Source organism: Mesoplodon mirus, assembly GCF_964341445.2.
Source record: "Mesoplodon mirus genome assembly, chromosome: 11".
NCBI lineage: Eukaryota > Metazoa > Chordata > Mammalia > Artiodactyla > Ziphiidae > Mesoplodon > Mesoplodon mirus.
Window position 1 is genome coordinate 41,460,110 of NC_138987.1, and position 23,235 is coordinate 41,483,344.

Here is a 23,235-nt window from a genome sequence, read left to right on the forward strand (position 1 = left end):
TGCCGCCGTAGGAGGAGCTGCAAAACCAAGGCTCCGGCGCGCTTGCGTAGTAGCTGGACGCGGGCGTTTCTTTCCTCCCTTTTTTTCGAATTGGTCGTGAGGGGTAGATTCGAGTTACAAAATGGCGGCGTGGGGCGTGTGGAGTGCTGTTCTCCCAACTGTCTCCTGCTGAACGGACGGCTCTCCCCCTCACTGCCCAACGCAGAGAGGCGAGGTCCCCGAGGGACATGGTGTTTGAGTCTCAGGGCTTGCCGACCACCGAATCCTTCGAGGCTCTCAGCGCCCCGGAAGCGACCGGGCGCCGCTTCAGACCCGAGCGCCGCGGCCGCGACCTCGCACCTGCTCGCCGCTACGCACCCGGGCTTCGCCGCACCCACAAGCCAACGAGGGCCGCGGCTGCCGCCGGCGAGGTGAGAAGCAGGCGGGCGGGCGGGCGGCGCGGTAGGGGCGGGGGCCGAGCGCGGAAGCTGGGGTGCGGGGCCCGGGTCTGGGAGGAGGAAGCCTGGCTCCGGGTGCGGGACCCGGGCCTGGAATGGGGACCCTGGGAGGGAGGAGCGGGGTGCGGGGCCCCGCCTGGGGAGCGGGTAATGGGGGAGCCGGGGAGGGGGGGCGCAGTGTCAGCAGCGACGCAGTCGGGCGTGTTTGTGAAGCCGGGCTCGGGGCCGGCATGTTGGAGCTGCGGTGTCCGACTTGGGTAAGGCCCGCCCGGGCGCAGGGCCTTTGCGGCCCTGGCGGAGGCAGGAGCCGGAGCGGGCAGGGACCGTCCTGGCGAGGCCCCCTCGGTTTGTTTCCTAGCGGTTCCTCTCGGTACTCGTCTCTTTGTTTTCGCTCCTTCCACCACCTCCTTGGTTTGGCTTCACTTTCTTATTGCAGTCTCAGGCCACTGATCACCCGTTAGGCTGTCCGATTAAGAAGCAGTGTTAGAGATTTCGTTTTTCCTTAGCGTTTCAGCCTCCGGAGTTCGGCCCCATGTTCCCTTTTTCCTCCGGGCATCACACCATCGAGTATGTTCAAATCTGTTTCCGTCTTAAAACTGATGTGGACTGAAGTTAAACCCCAAGGGTGGGGCAGCACCAGGTGGTAGAGATCGCATACTTCACTATGTCGGGCAAATAAAGTTTTCTCCAATTACCAAAAGTTTCGATTTGCTATCACAAGGCATGCTTCATACCTAGTAATCATTTCATAATTTGGTGCCTTTTAAACCACAAGCCCACATGTTTTTTAAGTTCTTAGTAATAGCACATAAGACTCTAGGTGCCAGGCTTTGTGCCTAAGTACTTTACAGGGATTTTTTTCCCTTTTTCTCTTCTGGCATAAAAAGAAGATTATTGTCTGAAGTATCATGCTTTGAAATAAAATACGGATTTGGTAACGTATTTTTTAAAGCCAGACTCATAATTCAAGTTAATTCTCTTTTTTTCCACACTACAGCTTTTAAGTTAGGGAGAAGTAGTATTTTGTAGCCTTTGCTTCTAACAAACTTGTTCCTTTAATATTTATTGAGTCCTTCCTCTGTTCCAGGCACTAAGCTTTTTGTGTATCTCATTTAAATTTCACAACACCTCCCTGTTCTACAAATGAAGAAACTGAGGCACAAAAATTAAATAATTTGCCCAAGGTCTCCAGCAACAAAATGGCAAAACTGGATTCTAGCATTTTGTAGTATTTTCTCAAATACATCGTGCCCCAGATCTCTGATTCTGCAACAGCCGGACCATCAGCCATTGGGGGGGGGAGTGGATTTGAGGTACATGAGTGAGTGAAACAAAGGTACCCGCCCTCTGATTAGTCATTGATGGGATAAATAGGGTGGAACAAGAAGCAGCTACATTAATTTAGGTTGTTTCAGTATGCCAGTTGTCTCTTCAGTTGTGGGTATGAGTTAGGTGTTACAATTTTATGCTTATCACAGGTTTTGCACTTTCACCTCCACCCCTTTTTGCCAGTTAATCTTAATACCTATTAAGTTATTAAGTTAATAGTTGATAGCAAAAAATGACTGTTTCAGATTCTCCCCTCTTCTGCCCTCTGGTGGGAGGTGCTAGTTACTGAGTAGGAAAATGGCCCGAAAGAATCCATACAGAGACCTGGCCTCTGAACAGTTCAAGTTTAATAAGGATCTATGTGTAAGGGTACCTTGTTTGTTTTCTGGATGACAAAGATTAGTAGCAAAACTTGACCAAGTGTTTGGGAGGGAGGCATTAAAAAAGAGGATTTGCAGGTAATGAATGAAAATTACGTTAATTCTCATTTATGTTTTAGAATCTGGGACTTTAAAACCATTTTTTCTGTAATCAGAAAAAAGCACTTGTAAAAGAAAAATTGAGAGATTATTAGAAGAGTATTAAAAGCTGAAAAGCCCTATGTGATTACCCTACAGGGGGTCAGATTTTGGAGGACTTTGGAATACCAGCATTTGAATTTTATTTTATAGATACTAACATGCAATGGGTGATGTGTAAGTTTGTATCTTAATGACCAGGAGGTTCTAGAAACTTACTCTGGTGGGTTGTGGTGTTGAGGGCAAATGAGACTGGGGAAGGACTATAGGAAGGAAGCTAGGCTGGTTTTCAGGAACGCTGGCTAGTGTTCCAAACTAGTCGATAAATTCCTGGGCAAGGTAAGTAGCAGAGGAAATGGAGTTCTTTGCTCCATTTAACTGGTCAGTTAGGGAAGAATCCAGCACAACACTCACAGTGGAGCTCTCCATTGATTGTTCCTGTTTTTGTGTGTGTGTGCGTGTGTGTGTGTGTGTTACGAGGGCCTCTCACTGTTGTGGCCTCTCCCATTGCGGAGCGCAGGCTCCGGACGCGCAGGCTCAGCGGCCATGGCTCACGGGCCCAGCCGCTCTGCGGTATGTGGGATCTTCCCAGACCGGGGCACGAACCCGTGTCCCCTGCATCAGCAGGCGGACTCTCAACCACTGCACCACCAGGGAAGCCCTGTTTCTGTTTTTTTTTTTTTTTTTGCGGTACGCGGGCCTCTCACTGCTGTGGCTTCTCCCGATGCGGAGATAGGCTCCGGACGCTCAGGTCCAGCGGCCATGGCTCACGGGCCCAGCCGCTCCGCGGCATGTGGGATCCTCCCGGACCGGGACACGAACCCGCGTCCCCTGCATCGGCAGGCGGACTCTCAACCACTGTGCCACCAGGGAAGCCCCCTGTTTCTGTTTTTAATAGCAAAGGATTTATGATCTTAGGATCACAAAATAAATTGGAAATTTTAAGGGATGGATACAAGTACCCACCTTGAATAAGTGCTCGTAGAGGTAATACCGTCAATCCCTGACTCTTATTCCTCCCCGTAACACCATGGTTTTTGAGGAGTTGAGCTGATGGCTTTTTTTTGTTATAAATTTATTTTATTTTTATTTTTGGCTGTGTTGGGTCTTCGTTGCTGCACGCAGACTTTCTCTAGTTGCGGCGAGCTGGGGCTACTCTTCATCGCGGTGCGCGAGCTTCTCATTGCCGTGGCTTCTCTTGTTGTGGAGCATGGACTCTAGGCACGCGGGCTTCAGTAGCTGTGGCACACGGGCTCAGTAGTTGTGGCTCGCGGGCTCTAGAGCTCAGGCTCAGTAGTTGTGGCGCACGGGCTTAGTTGCTCCACGGCATGTGGGATCTTCCCGGACCAGGGCTTGAACCCATGTCTCCTGCATTGGCAGGTGGATTCTTAACCACTGCGCCACCAGGGAAGCCCTGTTGGCTTATTTTTGAAGAGTTAAAAATTCTAGGAATGTTAACACATCCATATTAATCATATTTTGAACTTTTAAATGGTGTCCTAGCTTAGAAATATGCAATTTGGGGTAATGAAACGTTCAGTCTTGGGAAATAGATTACTATCAACTTGTCTGTAGCCTAAAAATGAATAGAGATCTTCCTCAACATATGTTGGGGTTACGTCACAATACACCCATGGTAAGATGAAAATACTGTTAAGTCGAAAATGCAGGGCTTCCCTGGTGGCGCAGTGGTTGAGAGTCCGCCTGCCGATGCAGGGGACACGGGTTCGTGCCCCGGTCTGGGAGGATCCCACATGCCGCAGAGTGGCCGGGTCCGTGAGCCATGGCTGCTGAGCCTGTGCGGCCGGAGCCTGTGCTCCGCAACGTGAGAGGCCTGCGTACCGCCCAAAAAAAAAAAAAAAAAAAAAAATGCATTTAATACACCTACCCTACCGAACATCATAGCTCAGCCTACCTTAAATGTGCTCAGAACACTTACATTAGCCTACAGTTGGGCAAAATCATCTAACACAAAGACTATTTTATAGTAGTGTTGAATATCTCATGTAATTTATTGAATAGTGTACAGAAAATGAAAAACAGAATGGCTGTATGGGTACAGAATGGTTGTAAGTATATCGATTGTGATGGCTTGGCTGGCTGACTGGAAGCTGTGGCTTGCTGCCTCTGGCCAGCATCACAAGAGAATATCATACCGCCTCTTGTTAGCCTGAGAAAAGATCAAAATCTGAAAGAAGGTTTCTACTCAATGTGTATTGCTTTCACACCATTGTAAACTTGAAAACTTGCAAGGCGAACCATTGTAAGTCAGGGACCATCTGTACTCATGTTGGGAAGGTATTTCCAATACCTTATTCAAATTCTTAACTAAGGTTGTACTTTATCATCCTTAAGAGAATTTTAAACATTAAAAATATCTTGCCTGGGGCTTCCCTGGTGGCGCAGTGGTTGAGAGTCCGCCTGCCGATGCAGGGGACACGGGTTCGTGCCCCGGTCCGGGAAGATCCCGCATGCCGTAGAGCTGCTGGGCCCGTGAGCCATGGCTGCTGAACCTGCGCGTCCGGAGCCTGTGCTCTGCAATGGGAGGGGCCACAACAGTGAGAGGCCCGCATACCGCAAAAAAAAAAGAAAAAAAAGAAAAAAAAGTCTTGCCTGTAGCAAGACTCTGTGTAAGTATAAGTTGCATGGAATAAGTTAGTTAAGTATTTGTTGATTATTATTCAGTTCTTTAGATTTCTGATTTTTAAAAATCAGTGTTTCATTGTAATTTTTTTTTCTTTCTTTTTTTTTTTGCGGTACGCGGGCCTCTCACTCTTGTGGCCCCTCCTGTTGCGGAGCCCAGGCTCCGGATGCGCAGGCTCAGCGGCCATGGCTCACGGGCCCAGCCGCTCTGCGGCATGTGGGATCCTCCTGGACCGGGGCACGAACCCGTGTCCCCTGCATCGGCAGGTGGACTCTCAACCACTGCGCCACCAGGGAAGCCCTCATTGTAATTTGTTCAAATGCAGTTGATTTAGTATATTGTTCGCTGTGCCTTAGAGGACCTCACTGCCTCCTCCAGTAATCTTTATTTGATTCATGACCCTAGGAGCCCCACAGTGCTGCAGAGTTCTCATTAAAGCAGCGCCCACTGGTATCAGGAATGTTTTGTTGTTTTTGTTTTTTGTTTTTTGTTTTTTTTTTGCGGTATGCGGGCCTCTCACTGTTGTGGCCTCCCCCGTTGCGGAGCACAGGCTCCGGATGCGCAGGCCCAGCGGCCATGGCTCACGGGCCCAGCCGCTCCGTGGCATATGGGATCCTCCCAGACCGGGGCACGAACCCGTATCCCCTGCATCGGCAGGCGGACTCTCAACCACTGCGCCACCAGGGAGGCCCCAGGAATGTTTTTATCTCATTTCATGCTAGAGTGAATTTTTAAAATTCTTTGTAAGATTTAAAACATATTCTAGAAAAGTAAACTTATTACTTCTAGTCTTTTTGCTTTTAGGTTCGAAAAAATGGCCAAAAGAATTGCCGAGAAGGAATTGACGGATAGGAATTGGGATCAAGAAGATGAAGCAGAAGAGGTAAGAAATAATTTCCCTAAGAATGATTTCCTTCTACTTCCAAATTTAAATTCTTTTTGGGATTCCTCATGAAGACTCTGGTAAAATTAAAAGGCCTTTTTAAGAACATCCAGAACGGGAAATAGTATGGTTTCTTATGATCTGTACTTAGTCTAGAAATTGATTACATTTGGGTGTGCTTCTCCATTAGCAACTCTTCCCTAAATGCTCTGCTCCTTTGTGGAAGCACCTTCCTCCTGAATTTCATGGAGCATTTCATTGGAGCATTCTAAGCCCATGGTTTTAGCCCACATTGAAGGGTGAGTGAATGATCTAGTCATAAACTTAGCACAGTGCCAGCACTCAAACTTGAAAAGTGGTTCACCACCACTGTCTTGGTCTGCCACGCTCACAGTTTTAGATTTTAGAAGATTGAGGTCGCCTCCGTTACTGTAATGCTTCTTGGAGGCCCATTTTATTTCATATACTTAAGACACCGCCCACCCCGCAACAACTGCGTTAATAGGAATAGAATTTAGATGGCCTAGTTTCTTTCCTAACAAAATAAAAATGGTCTTCCCTGAGGAAATCTTTTAATTTTTATCTTACAAAGAATAGAACACAGCTGCATTTCTAAAGTGCCTCATCAGCCATTTGATATTCCCAGGCCAGTTCACTAAGGAAATCTGCACCAAGTTAGCCTTTCAAGTTAGTAGAAGTGTGCTAGGTTAAAAAATAGATGTATATTTTAAAGAGTCTGCAAAAGTGTTTCCAAGATAATTCTTAGACTGCTGTTTTCCTTCTTTCGCAATCTGTTTTCTAATATTAATATTTTTTCCTTTACAAATATGTGTACTGGTATGTTTGGGGAAACCAAAATCACAAGTATGGGCTTTTAACAGAGCTTTTAACAATTCTGACTGACTTGGTACTTTTTAAGCAAGTCTTTGGTAACTTTAGTTCTTTCCAGGTTTTAGGCACAGTTACATTCTGGGCCTACCATATAATGATTTGTTTTGACATTAAAATACTTCAGGAATGAAAAAACTTCCATTTGGACAGATTCTAATGAAATGAGTGTGGAAGGACATTACATTTAATTTGGGTCAGGTATAGCCAAATGATCCCTTCTGTGGGTGTAGAGATTTCTTTAAGTTTAGTATTATCTGAAATAAGTATAGATGAGAACTTTTTACAGAAAATATTTTATGCCATTCCTCCAGGGTAAAAAGAAGGGTTGAAGTAAAGCGAAAGATTTTCAGCAGGTTTCCAGCAGGTTACTTAGAGTCCCAGTCTCAGTGGTCTCTGGGTCACGGGCAGATGGGCAAAGCTCCTCTTTGAAATAATGTGTATTATGAACATAAAATTTATTTTTGAAAACCATAGTTGTAAGAGATTAGATTTGGGCATCTGGGTAATGTCTTTGAATATGTTTGAAATATTCGAAGAATTGATCATGAACAGCTTTGCGCCAAAGTTTTGATGGTCTTAGTCTTCTTAGAACTTTGATATATGCGCTCTTGTCTCTGAATTGTGATAGAGTCTGGATTTGTAGTTTCTGGAAGGTTTCTGATTCGCCTAACTAGCATTGGAATTCACAGGATAGGTACTAGACGTAAACTTTAACGTGCCCTCTCCATAATTCGTGTTACTTAAAAACCAGAAGAGGGCTTCCCTGGTGGCGCAGTGGTTGAGAGTCCGCCTGCCGATGCAGGGGACAAGGGTTCGTGCCCCGGTCTGGGAAGATCCCACATGCCGTGGAGCGGCTGGGCCCGTGAGCCATGGCCGCTGAGCCTGCGCACCCAGAGCCTGTGCTCGGCAACGGGAGAGGCCACAGCAGTGAGAGGCCCACGTACCACAAAAGAAGAAAAAAAGAAAAAAAAAGATATCTCGATCAGTTTGTCTGGTCTAGCTTTTTTGTTCAGCATTTTATCTCCTTTTTGGCCTTATCTTGTTGCTGTTTAATTTGTACACTCCTGCAGGTGGGAACATTCTCGGTGGCCAGTGAGGAAGTCTTGAAGAATAGAGCCATAAAGAGAGCAAAGCGTAGAAGTGTTGGATTTGAAGTGAGTGTTTTCTTACAGCTTCTGGTATTAAACACTAACTCGATTTCTGAGCTGTAGAATATTTCCACCTCTGGGAGCAGTCAGATCAATAAATGCTTTTGTTTTTTTTTTTAATTACTGTCTCTTATGTAATCTATCAAGAATGTCTTTTTTAAAAATACATATAATGGTTTTTCATTGTTAAATTCATTATTACAAGATATTGAGTATAATTCCCTGTGCTGTACAGTAATTCCTTGGTTGGTTATCTATTTAATACATAGTATTGTTGTATATATGTTAATCCCAAACTCGTAATTTATCCCTCCCCTCACCTTTCCCCTTTGGTGTAACCATAAGTTTGTTTTCTATGTCTGTGAGTCATATTTCTGTTTTGTAAGGAAGTTCATTTGTATCATTTTTTTAGATTCCATGTATAAGCGATATCATATTTGTCTTTCTCTGTCTGACTTGCTTCACTTACTATGATATTCTCTAGGTCCATCCATGTCGCTGCAAATGGCATTATTTCATTTTCTTTTACGGCTGAGTAACATTCCATTGTGTATATATATACCACATTTTTATCCAGTCATCTGTCAGTGGACATTAGGGTTGCTTCCCTGTCTTGACTCTTGTAAATAGTGCTGCAGTGAACATTAGGGTACAAATATCTTTTCAAATTATATCAATAGTTTTGTCTGGATATGTGCCGAGGAGTGGGATTGTATGGTAGTTTTTAGTTTTTTTAAGTAACCTCCATACTGTTCGCCATAGTGGCTGCACAAATTTACATTCCCGACAACAGTTTAGGAGGGTTCCTTTTTCTCCACACTCTCCAACATTTATTACTTGTAGACTTTTTGATGGTGGCCATTCTGACCGGCGTGAGGTGATACCTCATTGTATTGATAGTTTTGATGTGCATTTCTCTAATAATTAGCAATGTTGAACATTTTTTTATGTGCCTGTTGGCCATCTGTATATCTTCTTTGGGGAAATATCTGTTTAGATCTTATGCCCATTTTTTGATTGGGTTGTTAATAAATGCTTTTTTAAATGCCTAGTGCACTTGTGAAAATTCCTTGGTGTAGACCATGGGAGATACAAAAAGATAATAAATACGAGATCTGGGACTTCCCTGGTGGCACAGTGGTTAAGAATCCGCCTGCCAGTGCAGGAGACATGGGTTCCAGCCCTGGGCCGGGAAGATCCCACATGCCACAGAGCAGCTAAGCCCATGCACCACAACTACCGAGCCTGCGCTCTAGAGACCACGAGCCACAACCACTGAGTCCCCATGCCACAACTACTGAAGCCCACACTCCTAGAGCCCGTGCTCCACAACAAGAGAAGCCACCACAATGAGAAGCCCGCACACTGCAACGAAGAGTAGCCCCCGCTCGCCACAACTAAAGGAAGCCCATGCGCAGCAACAAAGACCCAACTCAGCCAAAAATAAATAAAATAAAATAAATAAATTTATATTAAGAAAAAATAAATAAGTAAGTAAGTAAATAAGAGATCTGTACCTTAAAGGGAACTTATCCAATTGCAGAAATAAGATATAGATGTAGACAAATTTGAGTTGAGTGACAGTAGGAAGAGGGAAAAGAGTAGCAATAGGAAAGCAAGGAAGAGGGTGTTGGAAGTAAGAGAGGAAAATGTAAGATATTCTCAGAGTCTTACCTGCTCCCTAGGACCGAGCTCTGGGTAGGCTGATACCTTTGAGAATAATAGAAGCGTTTCCCATTTTGTTTTTCCTTCTAGTATAATATGGTATATTAAAATGTTTCATTCCTGTGTTCCAAAGGATAAAAGATGAGTTATAACTTGTGAACTGAAGTCACATGGTCAGTATTCAGCCGTCACTCCATGTTTAATAACTTCCCCAGTACAGTCCTCATCCCTCAAATAAATTCCAGACACGTGAGCTCTGTCTTGGTGACCTGGACATCTGTTGTCAGGCAGGAGAGGCTGGTTTGAACATCTTGGGTGGCATCCTCGGAAAAAACCTACAGAACTGCACGTTCTGTGGTGGCTCTGTTCAATTTTTCTTTATTCCGAGTTCTTTTCTGGCCTGATTTCATTCTTAAGACTGGTGACTGGCTGGATGTAGGTGTTCAGCCAAGTTATATTTGGTGGCTCTTTCATGAAGAAGATACCGGGGGAGGGACAGCTTCATTAGGGAGGAGGTGATCGATTTTGTTTTAGAAATGTATTTCGGGACTTCCCTGGCAGTCTGGTGGTTAAGACTCTGCCTCTCAATGCAGGGGGTGCAGGTTCGAGCCCTGGTCGGGGAACTAAGATCCCACACGCCTCCAGGTGTGGCCAAAAAAATAAACAAATAAATTGCACATCCCTCTTTTTTTTTAATTTTTTATTTTATATTGGGGTATAGTGAATTAACAATATTGTGACAGTTTCAGGTGCACAGCAAAGCGACTCACCCCACATCTGTGTATCCATTCTCCCCTAAACTGTCCTGCCATCTGGGCTGCCATTAACATCTCTTAAAAAAAAAAAAAAAGAAAAGAAAAATGTATTTCAAGGGCCTGTGGTACATCCAAGTGGAGTTCTCTAGGAGACCACTAGGTGTACTGATTGGCCACTCAGAACAGGAAGTGGCGTGAGAGGTGGGTGCAGCTCTGAGAAATTTCCCCATCAAGGAGGTTGAAGCCAGGGGAAATGAGAAGAGGCCTGAGTGCAAGCTCATGATGAAGAACGAGATGCCTAGGGGAGACAGGCTCAAGGAGGGACGGGCCAGCTGTGGACAAGTGACAGTGAAGAGGCAGAAACAGTGCAGACCACAGCCCAGGGGCAGAGAGCAGCATTAGAATTTCATAAGGCATGCCAAACATTTCCAGAGCATCTTGGGTTAGAGACGGGAGAGAGCCACCAACAGCAGGAAGGGTCTACGAGAAAGACCTTGCTAAAGAAAGCAGAGAAAACCTTGGAAATAAAACGTTGCCTCTGGATTTCTCAACTCACGGAAAATCTAGAATTGGGACTCAGTCAACTTTGCAAGTTTCTGTATACTGAAAGCAGGCCGTAAGCAACAAAAGTTCTTAGGAAATTATAAGTAGTGGGTAGAGTACTTTTAGTTAACCTCACTTGATGTTTCTACAACTTCCTTAGGCAAAGGGTCTTTGAGTAGTATATGAAGAATCTTTCATTTGGGGTTTAGTTGTGTTGAGAATGTGTTTTTAGTTACAGTTCTGTGCCTCGGTGGTGAGTCCGTGAATTTATTTGAATTAGTCTTTTTAACCTTTTATATCCTAAATATATTTTTAAAAATTATTTCACTGTAAATCACATCTATCCTTCCTGTTTTAGGAAGGCAGCTCCGGGTTGCAAAGCTGTCATGAGTAAAATCCATGTTCTGTTTCTGCTTGTGCTGGCAGTTTCCTTTAATGCTGGTTGCATAAGGATTCTAGGTACTATTTAGCCAAGATAGTACTGTTATTCACTTGCTTATTTGGAGACAAAAAAGTAGAGTTATCTCGTGTGTGCTCTTTCTTTATATTTCAGTCTGATGGTGGAGGGGCCTTTAAAGATTTTAAAGGTTTGGTTGTACCTTCTGGAGGAGGGGGGTTTTCTGGATTTGGTAATGGCGCTGGAGGGAAGACTTTGGAAGGACTGTCAAACGGAAACAGCATAACTAGTGCCCCTCCCTTCTCCAGTGCGAGGACAGCGACCGAGACCAAGGCCACCTTTGGTGAGTAGGTTCTTCTCCCCCGAGTCACATCTGTGTAAAGATGATCTATGGCAAATAACTTTCAAAGATGTTTTTCTTGTACTTTCTCTGAGTCCTGAGGCTATATGAGCAAAAACAGGGTAATGGTGAAAGGGATGGAAATTAGGGAGCTTTTGGCTCTTTACAGAGTAAGTGAGTAGAGCACAGGCCAAAATAGACCTGGGTTCTGTTCTTAGTTCTGCCAGTTACCAGCTCTGTGTGACCTCGGTGAAGTTCCTTAACCTTTGAGCCTCCAAATCTTCAACTGCAAAATGAGAATGACCTCAGAATCAACCTAAGGGGCAAAGGAGAAAAAGAAGCTCTTAGCGGACCCTCTGTAAAGGCCTCCCATCCCACCCCCTCATTCATTATACACGTACCAAGAATTTCCTTTGTGCCACATACCTTACTGTTCCCAGTCTAGATTTATTTTGCCCAGGACATGTTGATTGCCTAATCCTGTTTTGAGGGAATTGGTCAAGAAATCTTGGGATTAACAACAGAGAATGGGATCATGGGTTAAAATCTTTGGTTCTTAGAAATGATCCTGACTCGTTGGATTATACTTAGCTAGTTATTCTAAGAGTATATACTGTTTCATTTAAATTAGGCAGAATGTTTAGTGTGATTAAGGTAAGTACTTTCTATAAGATTTTAACTGCATTAATATATGTTCCTCCCTACAACCTTGGGGATTAAGTTTTATACTAACATAGTACTTTGACAGTTTTAGGTAAAAAAGCCATCCTTTTGAAGGAAGAGATTATTTTAAAATTATAGCGGTTTAATGCAAGCATGTAAAAAGTAGATATATTCATATATATAATGTTTGATTTGATTTTTGTAATAACTAGTTTCCAGATACTATATGTGCACATACTTCTTGAACTGTCACAAAAATGGGATACAGTAAAAGCACAAAATACGAAGACAGAGTGGTATGAAAATCAAGATGACTTAATTAAATCAGCTTCTGAATAAATTCTTAAAACTGTAATTTCCTTTAGGGTCTGTTGCTGTAAATGGCCCTACCTTCTTGGTCGATAAAAAGATTTCAAATCCCAGAACTAATGGCGACAGTCAGCAGTCCGCCTCCTCTGGCCTCACCTCCAGTGCCGCCCGCCACACAAATGCCTATCATAAGCAGTTGGCGGCCTTAAACTGCTCCGTTCGGGATTGGATTGTGAAGCACGTGAATACAAACCCGCTCTGTGATCTGACACCTATCTTTAAAGACTATGAGAAATACTTAGCAAGCATCGAACAGCAGCATGGGCACAGTGGCAGCAGTAATTCTGAAGGTGAAACCCACAAAATCTCAGTTGAAACACAGCCTCCTTCCCTGTTTGGCTCAACAGAATTACAGCAAGAGTCAACATTTTTGTTTCATGGTGACAAAACTGAGGATACATCTGAAAAGAAGGTGGAGGCTGTGTCTGAAAAGAGCAAGGACCCGTCACTAGGAGCAACAAGTGCCTCATTTAATTTCGGCAAGAAAATTGATAGTTCTGTTTTGGGCTCCTTAAACTCTGGCCCCTTGACTGGATTTTCATTTTCTTCTGGAAACGCCAGTTTATTTGGCAAAGATATTACCCAGAGTAAACCAGTTTCTTCACCATTTTCCCCTAAAACGTTGGAGAGCCGAGCAGAAGGTGGCGGCAACGACTGCAAAGGTAAACACAAAGTCAGCCCTGGAAGTCTTCTAGATTTGTGGGAGTTCTGTATTTGGTGGGAAAAGCGTAGCCTTGTGCACGAGGTGGATCTGGATTCACGTCACAACTCCATCATTTCCTCGACGTGAGTGTGATCCCGGACAGAGTCGATTAACTCCTTTGAGTCTGTCTCCTTATTCGTGAAATGGAGTAAGACTGATTTGGTAGGGTTATTTTAAGGATTAAGAGTATAAAAATAAAAATAATATAAAAACACCTGGCACAGTGACTTTGAAAATTATCAAATACTTGGCTTTCCATTTTAAAAAATTGTAGTTTATTGAAAAATTCATGATGGACGTTCACTGAATTGTTTGTTTTTAAGAGATTTGCTTATAAATAAATTCACAAGGCAAAACCATACTCTACTGTAAAAAAGGTAGACTTCATAGCTGTGGGGGAAAAAATTGACAGGGTTTTCCCGAGATGTGCCTGGACTGCGGCCACCTTTCTAGAAGTTTCTGTGGTGTGTCGTGTTAGTGCCCCAAACCAGGCCTTAATCCCCGCCCCTCCGCTCCCTACGTGGTTCAAGAAGCTCCCTGGAAAGAGGGGTTGTATCATAATCCCTCTTCACCACCTGGTGGTGGTGAACAAACTGTGTGTATGTAGGCTCTTACTTATAAGCAGTTAAAACTACGTCTCTGGGCTTCCCTGGTGGCACAGTGGTTGAGAGTCCGCCTGCTGATGCAGGGGACACGGGTTCGTGCCCCGGTCCGGGAAGATCCCACATGCCGCGGAGCGGCTGGGCCCGTGAGCCATGGTCGCTGAGCCTGCACGTCCGGAGCCTGTGCTCCGCGACGGGAGAGGCCACAACAGTGAGAGGTCCGCGTACTGCAAAAAAAAAAAAAAAAAAGTACATCTCTCAGGCATCAGCATATTGATCCTTGAGAAGGAAAACTGCAATTGCCAGTGGGCCGTTAAATACTATGTTTTTCTACCTGGAGGGAAACTCTCCTTATGTTGCCTTGCCCTCCTCACCTGTATCCTCAGGCAAGGGCCCTCCAGGGCAAAGCATAGAATAAAGAGCTCCCCTCTTCTTCTCTGCCCTAAATACGACAGAGGGAGAGTCTGTCATAGTCACAGGGACTCTGCTGGTTGTGGAAGGGATGTCGAGTTTGAATTAAGTCTCCATCTCAGCAGGATGCCCCTCCATAAAGCACTTATTCCTTATCTCGCGGTTAACACGTCTTACGCACACTTGGAGAGCTTGTTAAAATAACAGATGCCCGGTACCCACGCTGGAGGGCCTAACTCAGGAGTGCCTTCTTAAAATCGAAATGAGCTTGTGACCTGAATTGTTTGAGCGCCAGAACTGTTTTTCTTAGTCGCTAGTCAGTGAGTTTTATGCAGTTGCTTTCTCCTTAAGGGGATTGTAATTTGTGTCCAGCAGTGACTTAGCTGTCCCCTGAGGTTGAGGCACTGGAGTGAAGGGAAGTGCTGTTGGACTCAGCCCGGGAGGGTGCCCGTGGTACCAGCATGTCCAGGGGCGTGGTGGCCCTGACAGAGCTTAAGTTGCTTACAGTTGGCTTTGGACTAATTTCTCTGACAACTTGTGCTGTAAAGTTGTTATTTTCTCCATTGTCTTTGGTCATTGCTCTCATTGGTTATTCCTTGGCGTGATGCAGCTACAGTCACAGGAGCATTTGGGGATGAAAGTGTTGGAAGCCCATCTGAGATTTTTATTTCCCAGTGGGTAATCTGAGTATATGTGAGTGTTGACTGATTGTTTTCCTGTGTGAGTTTGCCTGTTCACTGAATACAAGCACGGACACTTTGATTCAAAGTCTTTCTGCAAAAATCCAGTGAGTGCCTCCTTATCCCGCCCCCCGCACGATTAGATTGTGTTTCAGTTTCTGTATCAGCTTACCTGGAATTTTTAGGTTGGGGCGGTGCTAGGTAATGAACTTCTTTTGTCACGTTTTCAAGCTCTTGGTTTGAATCTTACTGAATTAGTGTTGTTTTTATAAAAGGTGGAGATGAAGAAGAGAATGATGAGCCACCCAAAGTAGTAGTTACTGAAGTAAAAGAAGAAGATGCTTTTTACTCCAAAAAGTAAGTAATAGTCACGGGAATTCCACTTTTCAAAGACGTGGAAAGAGGCTTCTGGCTGGAGAGCGCAGGTGACATTGTCCCTGCAGAACTTACTGGGCATCCCATCCTGGGGTCAGGCTGTGCCCATTCTTTGAATTGGAACAAGGAAGAATTCTTGGCCTGTTTATTTAAAAATAATCCGACTCTAAACATTTCCTGCTGGGCGTATCCTACTCTCTTCTGTTAATTTAGCTCTTTTCTGCTTTTCAAGTGCTTTAGAGACAGTCTTTTCTTTTTGATCTTCCTGCCCCAGTCTCATCATTCTCTCCCTTTTTCTCCTTTCTTTTCTTCCCCTCCTCCTTCCCCTACAAAGACCTAGTCACTGATTTGAGGTTTGGTTTTACTTCTGCTCTTAAATTAGGTGGCATCTCGGATTCCTTCCTGGAGACACATTAACCTTCGTGGATTTTCTCACAGCCAAAAAGTTTTCCATAGCAGCCATTCCTTCCCGTTAAGGATGTGTAAATACTTTATCTTTCCCTCAGTGATGAGAGCTGGTTTGGGGTTTTTGTTTTTTGTTTGTTTGTCTAATGAGAGCTGCTGATTTCAGAAGAAGGCTGAAGAGAAATTTTGAATTATCTCTCAATGAAATTAGTGCTTTTTAACAAAGATATTTACTGAAAAACATTTGTGCCCTCTTAGAAGCTTCCCTGGATGTGTTTTTCTAATACAAACATTTCAGACTTAAGTCAGCAATTTTCGTAGTGTGAATCACCAAATCCTGTGGGATTCCCAAATGTTGTTTATTTTTGAGAACTTTTAAGAGAGACCAGCAATTCCTTTTGCCTGTTTTAAAATTTAATTACACAGATGATGTAAAAGAATGACCCTGACTTAAGGTTTTTTTTTTTTTTTTGGCCACGCTGCATAGCTTGTGAGATCTTAGTTCCCTGACCAGGGATTGAACCCGGGCCATAGCAGTGAAAGCGCCAAGTCCTAACCACTGGACCGCCAGGGAATTCCCAAGATTTTTTTCTAATCAGAGTAAATCAAAGGAACAGGCAGTAGTTTTGATTTGTTTATTAATAACCTAAGGAGATGTGTGACAGGAGGCTGGGGAAACATTTGACAGCATTATTTTAGGCCTTGCTTAGGCATGTTTTCCAGACTTATTTCAACATCTTGGGAGATCAGAAATTGAAGGAGTCCTGAAGAGAATTCAAAAATAAGAAGTAGGAAAGTGGGGGGGTGTTTGTGTGGCAGAGTGTGTGTTCTGTATTTGTTCCTCTTCTTTAAGGACCAGGTCAGTTCTTTTGAGCTCAGGGCCGAAGGAGCACGTCAGGGAGGTGTGGGATGCTTGGCTGTTTGTCATTGAGTGTCTGATCGTACCTATTATTTTTCTCTGTAGGTGTAAACTATTTTACAAGAAAGACAATGAATTTAAAGAGAAGGGTGTAGGCACTCTGCATTTAAAACCTACAGCTAATCAGAAGACACAGCTTTTAGTGCGGGCCGACACCAATTTAGGTGGGTATCTTTTTTTTCAGGTGGTACAAAATAATCATAATCACATAGTATGTAAAAGCCCTTTGCTGATTTAGTCATTGAGATTTTCAAGTATATTAATGTGTTCTTTGGAATGGAATAGAGTTTGTTCAGGCCAAATTCATCCTGTACTCACTGATTATAGATTTAGTCGAGTACCAGGGTAGTAGGGTATAAGAAAACCTGGATGTATTGAAAGCTATTGCCAAGAAGTAACCGAAATGGTTTTCATTTTCCTTTGTGCTAGGTATGTGACTAAGAAGCTACAGGTAAATCGGATGGTTTAGTAAACACTCAAGGGAAATTAACTGTTTAAAGGAATCCTTTTTATGTAGCAAATATTCATTAACTCGTTGCTGTCCACCCTTTACCCCACCCTCCAGCTTTACCTTTAAAACAGTCCTCTGAAAGGAAGAGGTAGTGGCTGGGCTCGGGGCGGGTCTAAGGGGAAGTGGTCGGTGGTGGCAGAGTACACCAGACTGTGTCCTGGAAAGAAACTTCTGTGAGGCTTCTTTCCTGTGGACTTGACTAATCTGTGATACTATCATAGCAACATCACTGTCACCCTGTGAGCGGTGCTGGCCTCTGACAGAGCCGTTTCTCTGCTGACCATTCTCTGTTCGAATGACATAGTGAAGCCTCCACGTGCTGGCGTGTTTTTTTCTGCAGTGCAAGAAAGCACGGTGTGTTCTAAAGCGCTGCTGGTTTAGGGCTGCTGCCATGGCTGTGGGAGACTTGGGGCAGGTGCGCAGAAGGCGGGTCCTCCTCAGGGAGGCCCAGTCCACGTCCTGCCAGAGGCCCACGGTCCTCTCTCAGGGACACCATGCTGGCGTCTGGCAGGGAGCTGTGGCCGTCCTTAGGACATTCCTGTGGCTCCATTAAGTATAAGTTGCTCTGGTGTTTATTGTTTAGCCTGTTAAAGCTGTAGTTTCACGGAACTTTAGTTTATATATTTTGATGCATTTTTTCCCTGTGTTTAAATGCAGGCAACATACTGCTCAATGTTCTGATTCCACCCAGTATGCCGTGTACTCGCACAGGGAAAAACAATGTGCTTATTGTTTGCGTTCCAAACCCACCCATTGATGAGAAGAACGCCACCACCCCAGTTACCATGTTAATTCGGGTAAAAACAAGCGAGGATGCAGATGAGCTGCACAGAATTTTACAGGAGAAAAAGGATGCCTGAACACACTTCGGCTGAGGAGTCGTTGCCAAGTTGCTGCTTCCCCACCGCCCCCTAAACTTAGTTTTCTTCTCTTCCTACTTTGACATTCTAGGACTTATAGATAACTTATAAGTTTTGTGGGGAAGATTAACACGGCCAATAAAACCTTTAACGTTAAGTGTCAAGAAACTGTATTCTCCCTTCTTAAGAACTGTCTAATGTGTGAAATACATTTGAAAGGAAATTTTTGGAAGATTTTTAATGTTCATTTATTAAACTAACCACAGGTGATTTCTTAATGGACTGAATGAAATCAGGGTATCGATTATAGATTTCCCAAAGGCTTTTCCGATCCAGGAGTTTGGGGTCAGCTGCCACCACCGGCGCGGCTTTTCACGGCGGTGTGTCCAGAAGGGAGCTTGCCTGTAGCGGTCTTCTTTCTGGCGGGCTTGGCTGATGTGTGTCCATGTGAACCGTGCTGCCGTGCTGTGGCAGAGATGTTTCTTCTTTGCTTTATTGTGTTATTTTACAGCTGAAATGTGAGCACTGAATGTTTGCCTTCAGCTTTTTCTGTGTGGATGCTGGCCTTTAACCCCATCGGCTGCTTTACTGTGATTCTGGAACTGCTGTTTCATTTTAAAAGGAAATGAGTAGCTTGTTCTTTGGTTTTGTAGGTTTATTCATGAGGTGCTCTTACTTCTGTGTCCCCCTAGAGACAAATGGGATGGGGGGGGATTGCCAGGAATGAGATTTAAAAGCACAAATTGGTAGTTTGTAGACCCTTATAGAAAAGTAAGGGTTAAACCATACAACAAAAGGAAGAGAATATGCTCTTGGTTATTTGTACCATGGTGAACCCTATGGATCTAAAACCTAAACTTACTAAATCATAGGAGTTTTATTACACAGGAGCCATGTGAACTAACCAGGAAACATGCAATAAGGAAATGGAAGAGAAAATTGTGTGTGTAAATGTTGCCTTTAACTTTTAGACAGCAGTGTATTCTGCATTTGATACTGAAATTTCCATTTACTTTTTAAAAAGTAAGATATTCAGTATGTCCATTTGGAAGGGGAGCCATGGGTGTGCACACGAATACCCACGTCACTTCTCCATAGCTGTCAGGTAACTAACACTAGGGTTCTTTGAAGACTCTGGTCATATGAACTGGAGGTAAAGTTTAATGTTCTAAATGTCCACTTTCAGTCATTCCTCATGAATCACTTAATGCTGGTACCAGATGATCTTGTTAAAAGGCTCAGGGTCTGTGCCTGAGGGCTCACACTCGTATATTCTGATCTTCAGCACATGATGTCTCTGACTTTAAAAAAAGTCAAAATCAGTGTAGATACTACAGCTGCTTTTATTTAAAAAGAAAAAAAGCTTTAACTTTTAGAGGTACAGGAGGCGGGGAATCCATTTTGCGATGTGTCCCTCTTAAGCACCAGAGGTCAGGTAGTCACGCCAGTGTCTCACGCTGCCTGCCCTGCGGCTCGCCAGCCATTGGGAGGATTCTGCCCAGTGTGTGACCTCGTCCGGACACTTGCAGAGGGAGGCGCTCGCTCTGTTGGGCCTGGGTGGCATCGATCCAGGTGTGGCGTGAGGGGGGGAGGGGCGGTCACCTTGCTCTTCCTTTTTACAACTGGGAGTGTTCATGAGTTCAGTCAACAGGTGGTGGATGCTGTTAAAGTAACCCTGGCCCTGCCCTGTTGACCTTAGGGTTATCCAGCTGCTAACAGGCTGAGGAAATAAGGGGGACAAACCTCAGCAGGTCACAGCTTAGCTGCGCATGCTCCTGGGTCCCACCAGAAAGTAAGGCTCACAGAGCTCTTCGGGGACTCTTCAGTGCATCCTTCTGCTTGCTTTTGCATGCGATGTGGAATGTTCACCAGAAATGGCATGAAAGTCATGATTGGATTAACTCTTCACACCCCCATCCACCCCCCCACCCCTGGGTAAAAATAGTTTGTCTTTTTAAATTACTGGATATGTGTGGCTTTCTTTTTCCTAACATTCCCAGCAAGTTCTTGCTAAGACTGTACTGTTAAAGTGAAGATTACAGGGGGAAATGTGATGTGTCCACCGTAAGTCAAAATGTGGTATTTTCTTAAAATCGCTCTTACACTTTAGGAACCTGCCAGTCTCCACTTTAATTATGTATTAGTGTAAGAGAGCCTAATACACGTATGTGGATTTCACTGTAAACTCTAAGTCCGCGTATTGTTACTGGGGGAGGGGCTCCTTGGCCCCTGGAGGGCTTGCCTTTTCATCCCCACTGTGTATAACACCTCAGTTCTGCCCTGTGGGTTTAGATTTATTTTTAGCAAATTATTAGAAATTAAGCTTTAAAATGTTTAACGTGGACTAAAATTTTTGTCTTTAGTTTGAGAATCTAGGAGGAGTGTGTCATAAGTGTGGCCTAAAGGGTGTATATATCTTTAATTCTAAATCAGATTGTGTTATCTCTTGACAAACACTGAGTATCCCAGTGACCTTTTTGTTTTTAAACCGCTGTTTGTTCATCTCCTTCTGAGCATTCCCGTTAAGCAAAACATTGAATGTTGTCTTCATTGTTAGAATTACAGGCTAAAAATGCGTGTCCAGTTTTTAAAGTTTAGATTGTGTTTTCCATGGAAGGACAGGTCTGTTTATGGACTGATTTTCCTTAAAAGGATTATTGTTTTACAGTTTCAATTCTAAATTGTATTTTTGATATGCTGCATGCCAAAAAATATCTACCTGTTCTGGGGTAGAGCAAAAAAAACTAATATTCTACCTTACTGTTAAGAGTTCAGAACAAGTTTTCACTGAGACAGCTTTTTTGGTTTAGTTTTAAAGGTAAACAAGTTGCTTGTTTTGAGCATTTGTCAGATACTCTTATATTTCAGAACAATCCAAACGTAAGCGCAGTGCATTTGAAGGCTTTGCAGATTTCCAGACTAAATGGGCTTACTCCCAAACCCCTAGGATCCATTCTCGTTCTGGAAGTGAGGGCTTTTCAGTAGAAACTGATTTGTCCAGCCGGTGACAGTGAGGAGCCTGTCAAAACTTTTCTTCCCACTCGGTGTTCTGAGCACAGGGCCTCTGTGTGTCGGTGGCCGGTGGCAATGATGGTCCAGGCTGAGGGCTCTCCGTTTGATGCAGACACAGCTATGGCAGAGGCAGGAAACTTCTCAGCAATCAAATGGATGAATTGTTTGCTTTCTATTTTAAATCAGAAATCGTTCTCTAAAACTAAAATACTTGAATCGTCGGACAGTGTAATCTCAGTTTGTATTAGTTTTTGAATGATCCCATTGAGGAAGTGTATCAATCCATGAAATGTGAATAAATGGAAAGTAAACAGAATCACAGTGTTTGACACTCTTGTGTTCCTCTGTGCTACACCTGGCCTTAGTACGAGGCAAGAGGCAAGCCAGCCGGCGGGGGAGGCACCACGCAGAAGCAGTGCCCAGAAGCCTCAGCAGCAGGAAGGTCGCTGGGAGGTGAGGAGAGACCCGGACCCTTTTATCATCAGACTCCTTGTGCCAGATGAGACCAATTCCAGGCCATTCAGGAATTTCTGTTGGATTCACGTTTTTACAAAATAGAATGGGAATAACAGATCTTTCGTTGGATAATGTGCAAAGCATTGCGCTAGGGGCTTTTTATATATTCTCTTGTTTAGTGCTTGCAGCAAACCTTCCAGACCAGGGCTCCTGGGTGGGCTTTCCAAAGAAACTGGAGTTGAGGCAGGCGAGGTTTCTTCCACAAGTAAGTGGAGTTGGGATCTGTGTCCAGGAGGACATTTTAAAACTAAGGATCAAAATGAAAGAAGAAATGTATCTTAAGTTCATGTTACTTTAAGTTTTTGGTGATTTAGAAAATCACTATTAAGGCATTAACAGATTACATTGTAATATACTTTTGAAAGTTTTAGAATAAGGTTCATATCTTTAAAACGTTCTTGAGTTATTCAGCACTTAGCTGGTTTTTAAGAGGTGTCTCCTGGTAAAGAAAATATTATAAAGACTGAGTTACCCATCAAACTATTTTTCTTGGACTGACAACGTCTGACAGAAACCGCTGAAGACACTAAGCGGGTAGGTATTGTGCAAAGAGCAGTGCATCTCCGCTGCGCCGGCCCTCGTTTAGTGCTCAGCTGAATGGCCAGCCTGGAGCAGTGGGTATGCAGTGTGGTCCGTGGGGGCAGCAGCAGCAACACCCAGGGACCTGTTAGAGAAGCCAGCTCTGGGGCCCCACCCTACACCCACCCAGCCAGATCCTCTGGAAGGGGCCCAGGCATGTGTTTTGGTTTTTATTGAGGTATAATTCACATACTATAGAATTCACCCTTTTAACGTGCACAGTTCAGCTGTTTTTACTATATTCACAGAGTTGTGCAACCATCACCACTATCTAATTCCAGAATATTTCATCACCAGCCGTCTGGGTTTTAACAGGTGTTTCTGACACAAGTCAAATTTGAGAACCACTAGGCTACATCTGTGCTCTCTTATGACTTGTTTAAAGATAACCTATGAAACACCCTTTGGGCACATATTTCAGGAGGAAACTGAGTATCACAGTTGCCAGGAACTAGGCCAGCCTTTGTACGTGTCTCCAGCTTCATTGCATCTGGGAATGTAGGTGGTGATTCTACTTCGCAGTTCACAAAACCCTAAGGAGATGCGGCTTGTCGAGGGAACAGAGCCACGCGGGCTCCCTCCAGTGTGACTTGAAGGTATGTGTGCCCGTTGAAGGACTAAGCTTCACTGGTTTCTGAAATTGGCTAAAATCTTTTTAACAAAGTTGTTTATTTAAATTATAATCACTAAAGTTTACTAAAAACCATGGTATTTCAAACTGAGAAGTCTAATTGTTTTATTAAAGTCAGGTTCCAGGATGAAAGACCCTTAACCCACAAATAGGAAAGAAGTATCTTGTTAATAAGCCTGTTGGCTTACATGGAGGCCAAGCCAGGAGGGAATTTAATGTTGCTGTGGGCAAAAGCAAAGATGTATTTTGTTTGATCATCCCCAGAACAAATACTTTTCCTTCCTCATATAAATTTTCCAGCTGTTCTGTCATTTTAACAGTCGAGCACAAAGTACAGCATGTTTACACATTCAACATGTATATATACAGTGAACCATGTTGTTGTCTGGATTCAGTTATTTTACATTTACCCCTTCTGCCGGTATAAAATTCCCAAAGGTTTTCCATCC

At 43.9% G+C, this 23,235-nt stretch overlaps 1 protein-coding gene across 2 annotated transcripts; it reads left to right on the forward strand.

Moving 5' to 3' along the window:
* The first annotated feature begins 73 nt into the window (after positions 1–73).
* On the forward strand, positions 74–18,680 carry NUP50 (nucleoporin 50). Of its 2 annotated transcripts, XM_082635673.1 has the most exons (8): positions 74–410; positions 5,733–5,811; positions 7,773–7,856; positions 11,367–11,553; positions 12,579–13,244; positions 15,254–15,335; positions 16,723–16,841; positions 17,846–18,680. In XM_082635673.1, exons 2-8 carry the CDS (start codon positions 5,743–5,745, stop codon positions 18,046–18,048), a joined length of 1,410 nt encoding a protein of 469 aa, XP_082491799.1. In that variant the 5' UTR covers positions 74–410; positions 5,733–5,742; the 3' UTR covers positions 18,049–18,680. The 2 variants fall into 2 exon arrangements, with proteins under 2 accessions (XP_082491799.1, XP_082491798.1); XM_082635672.1 differs by lacking the exon at positions 7,773–7,856 and having other exon boundaries at positions 281–410.
* The last annotated feature ends 4,555 nt before the right edge of the window (positions 18,681–23,235 follow it).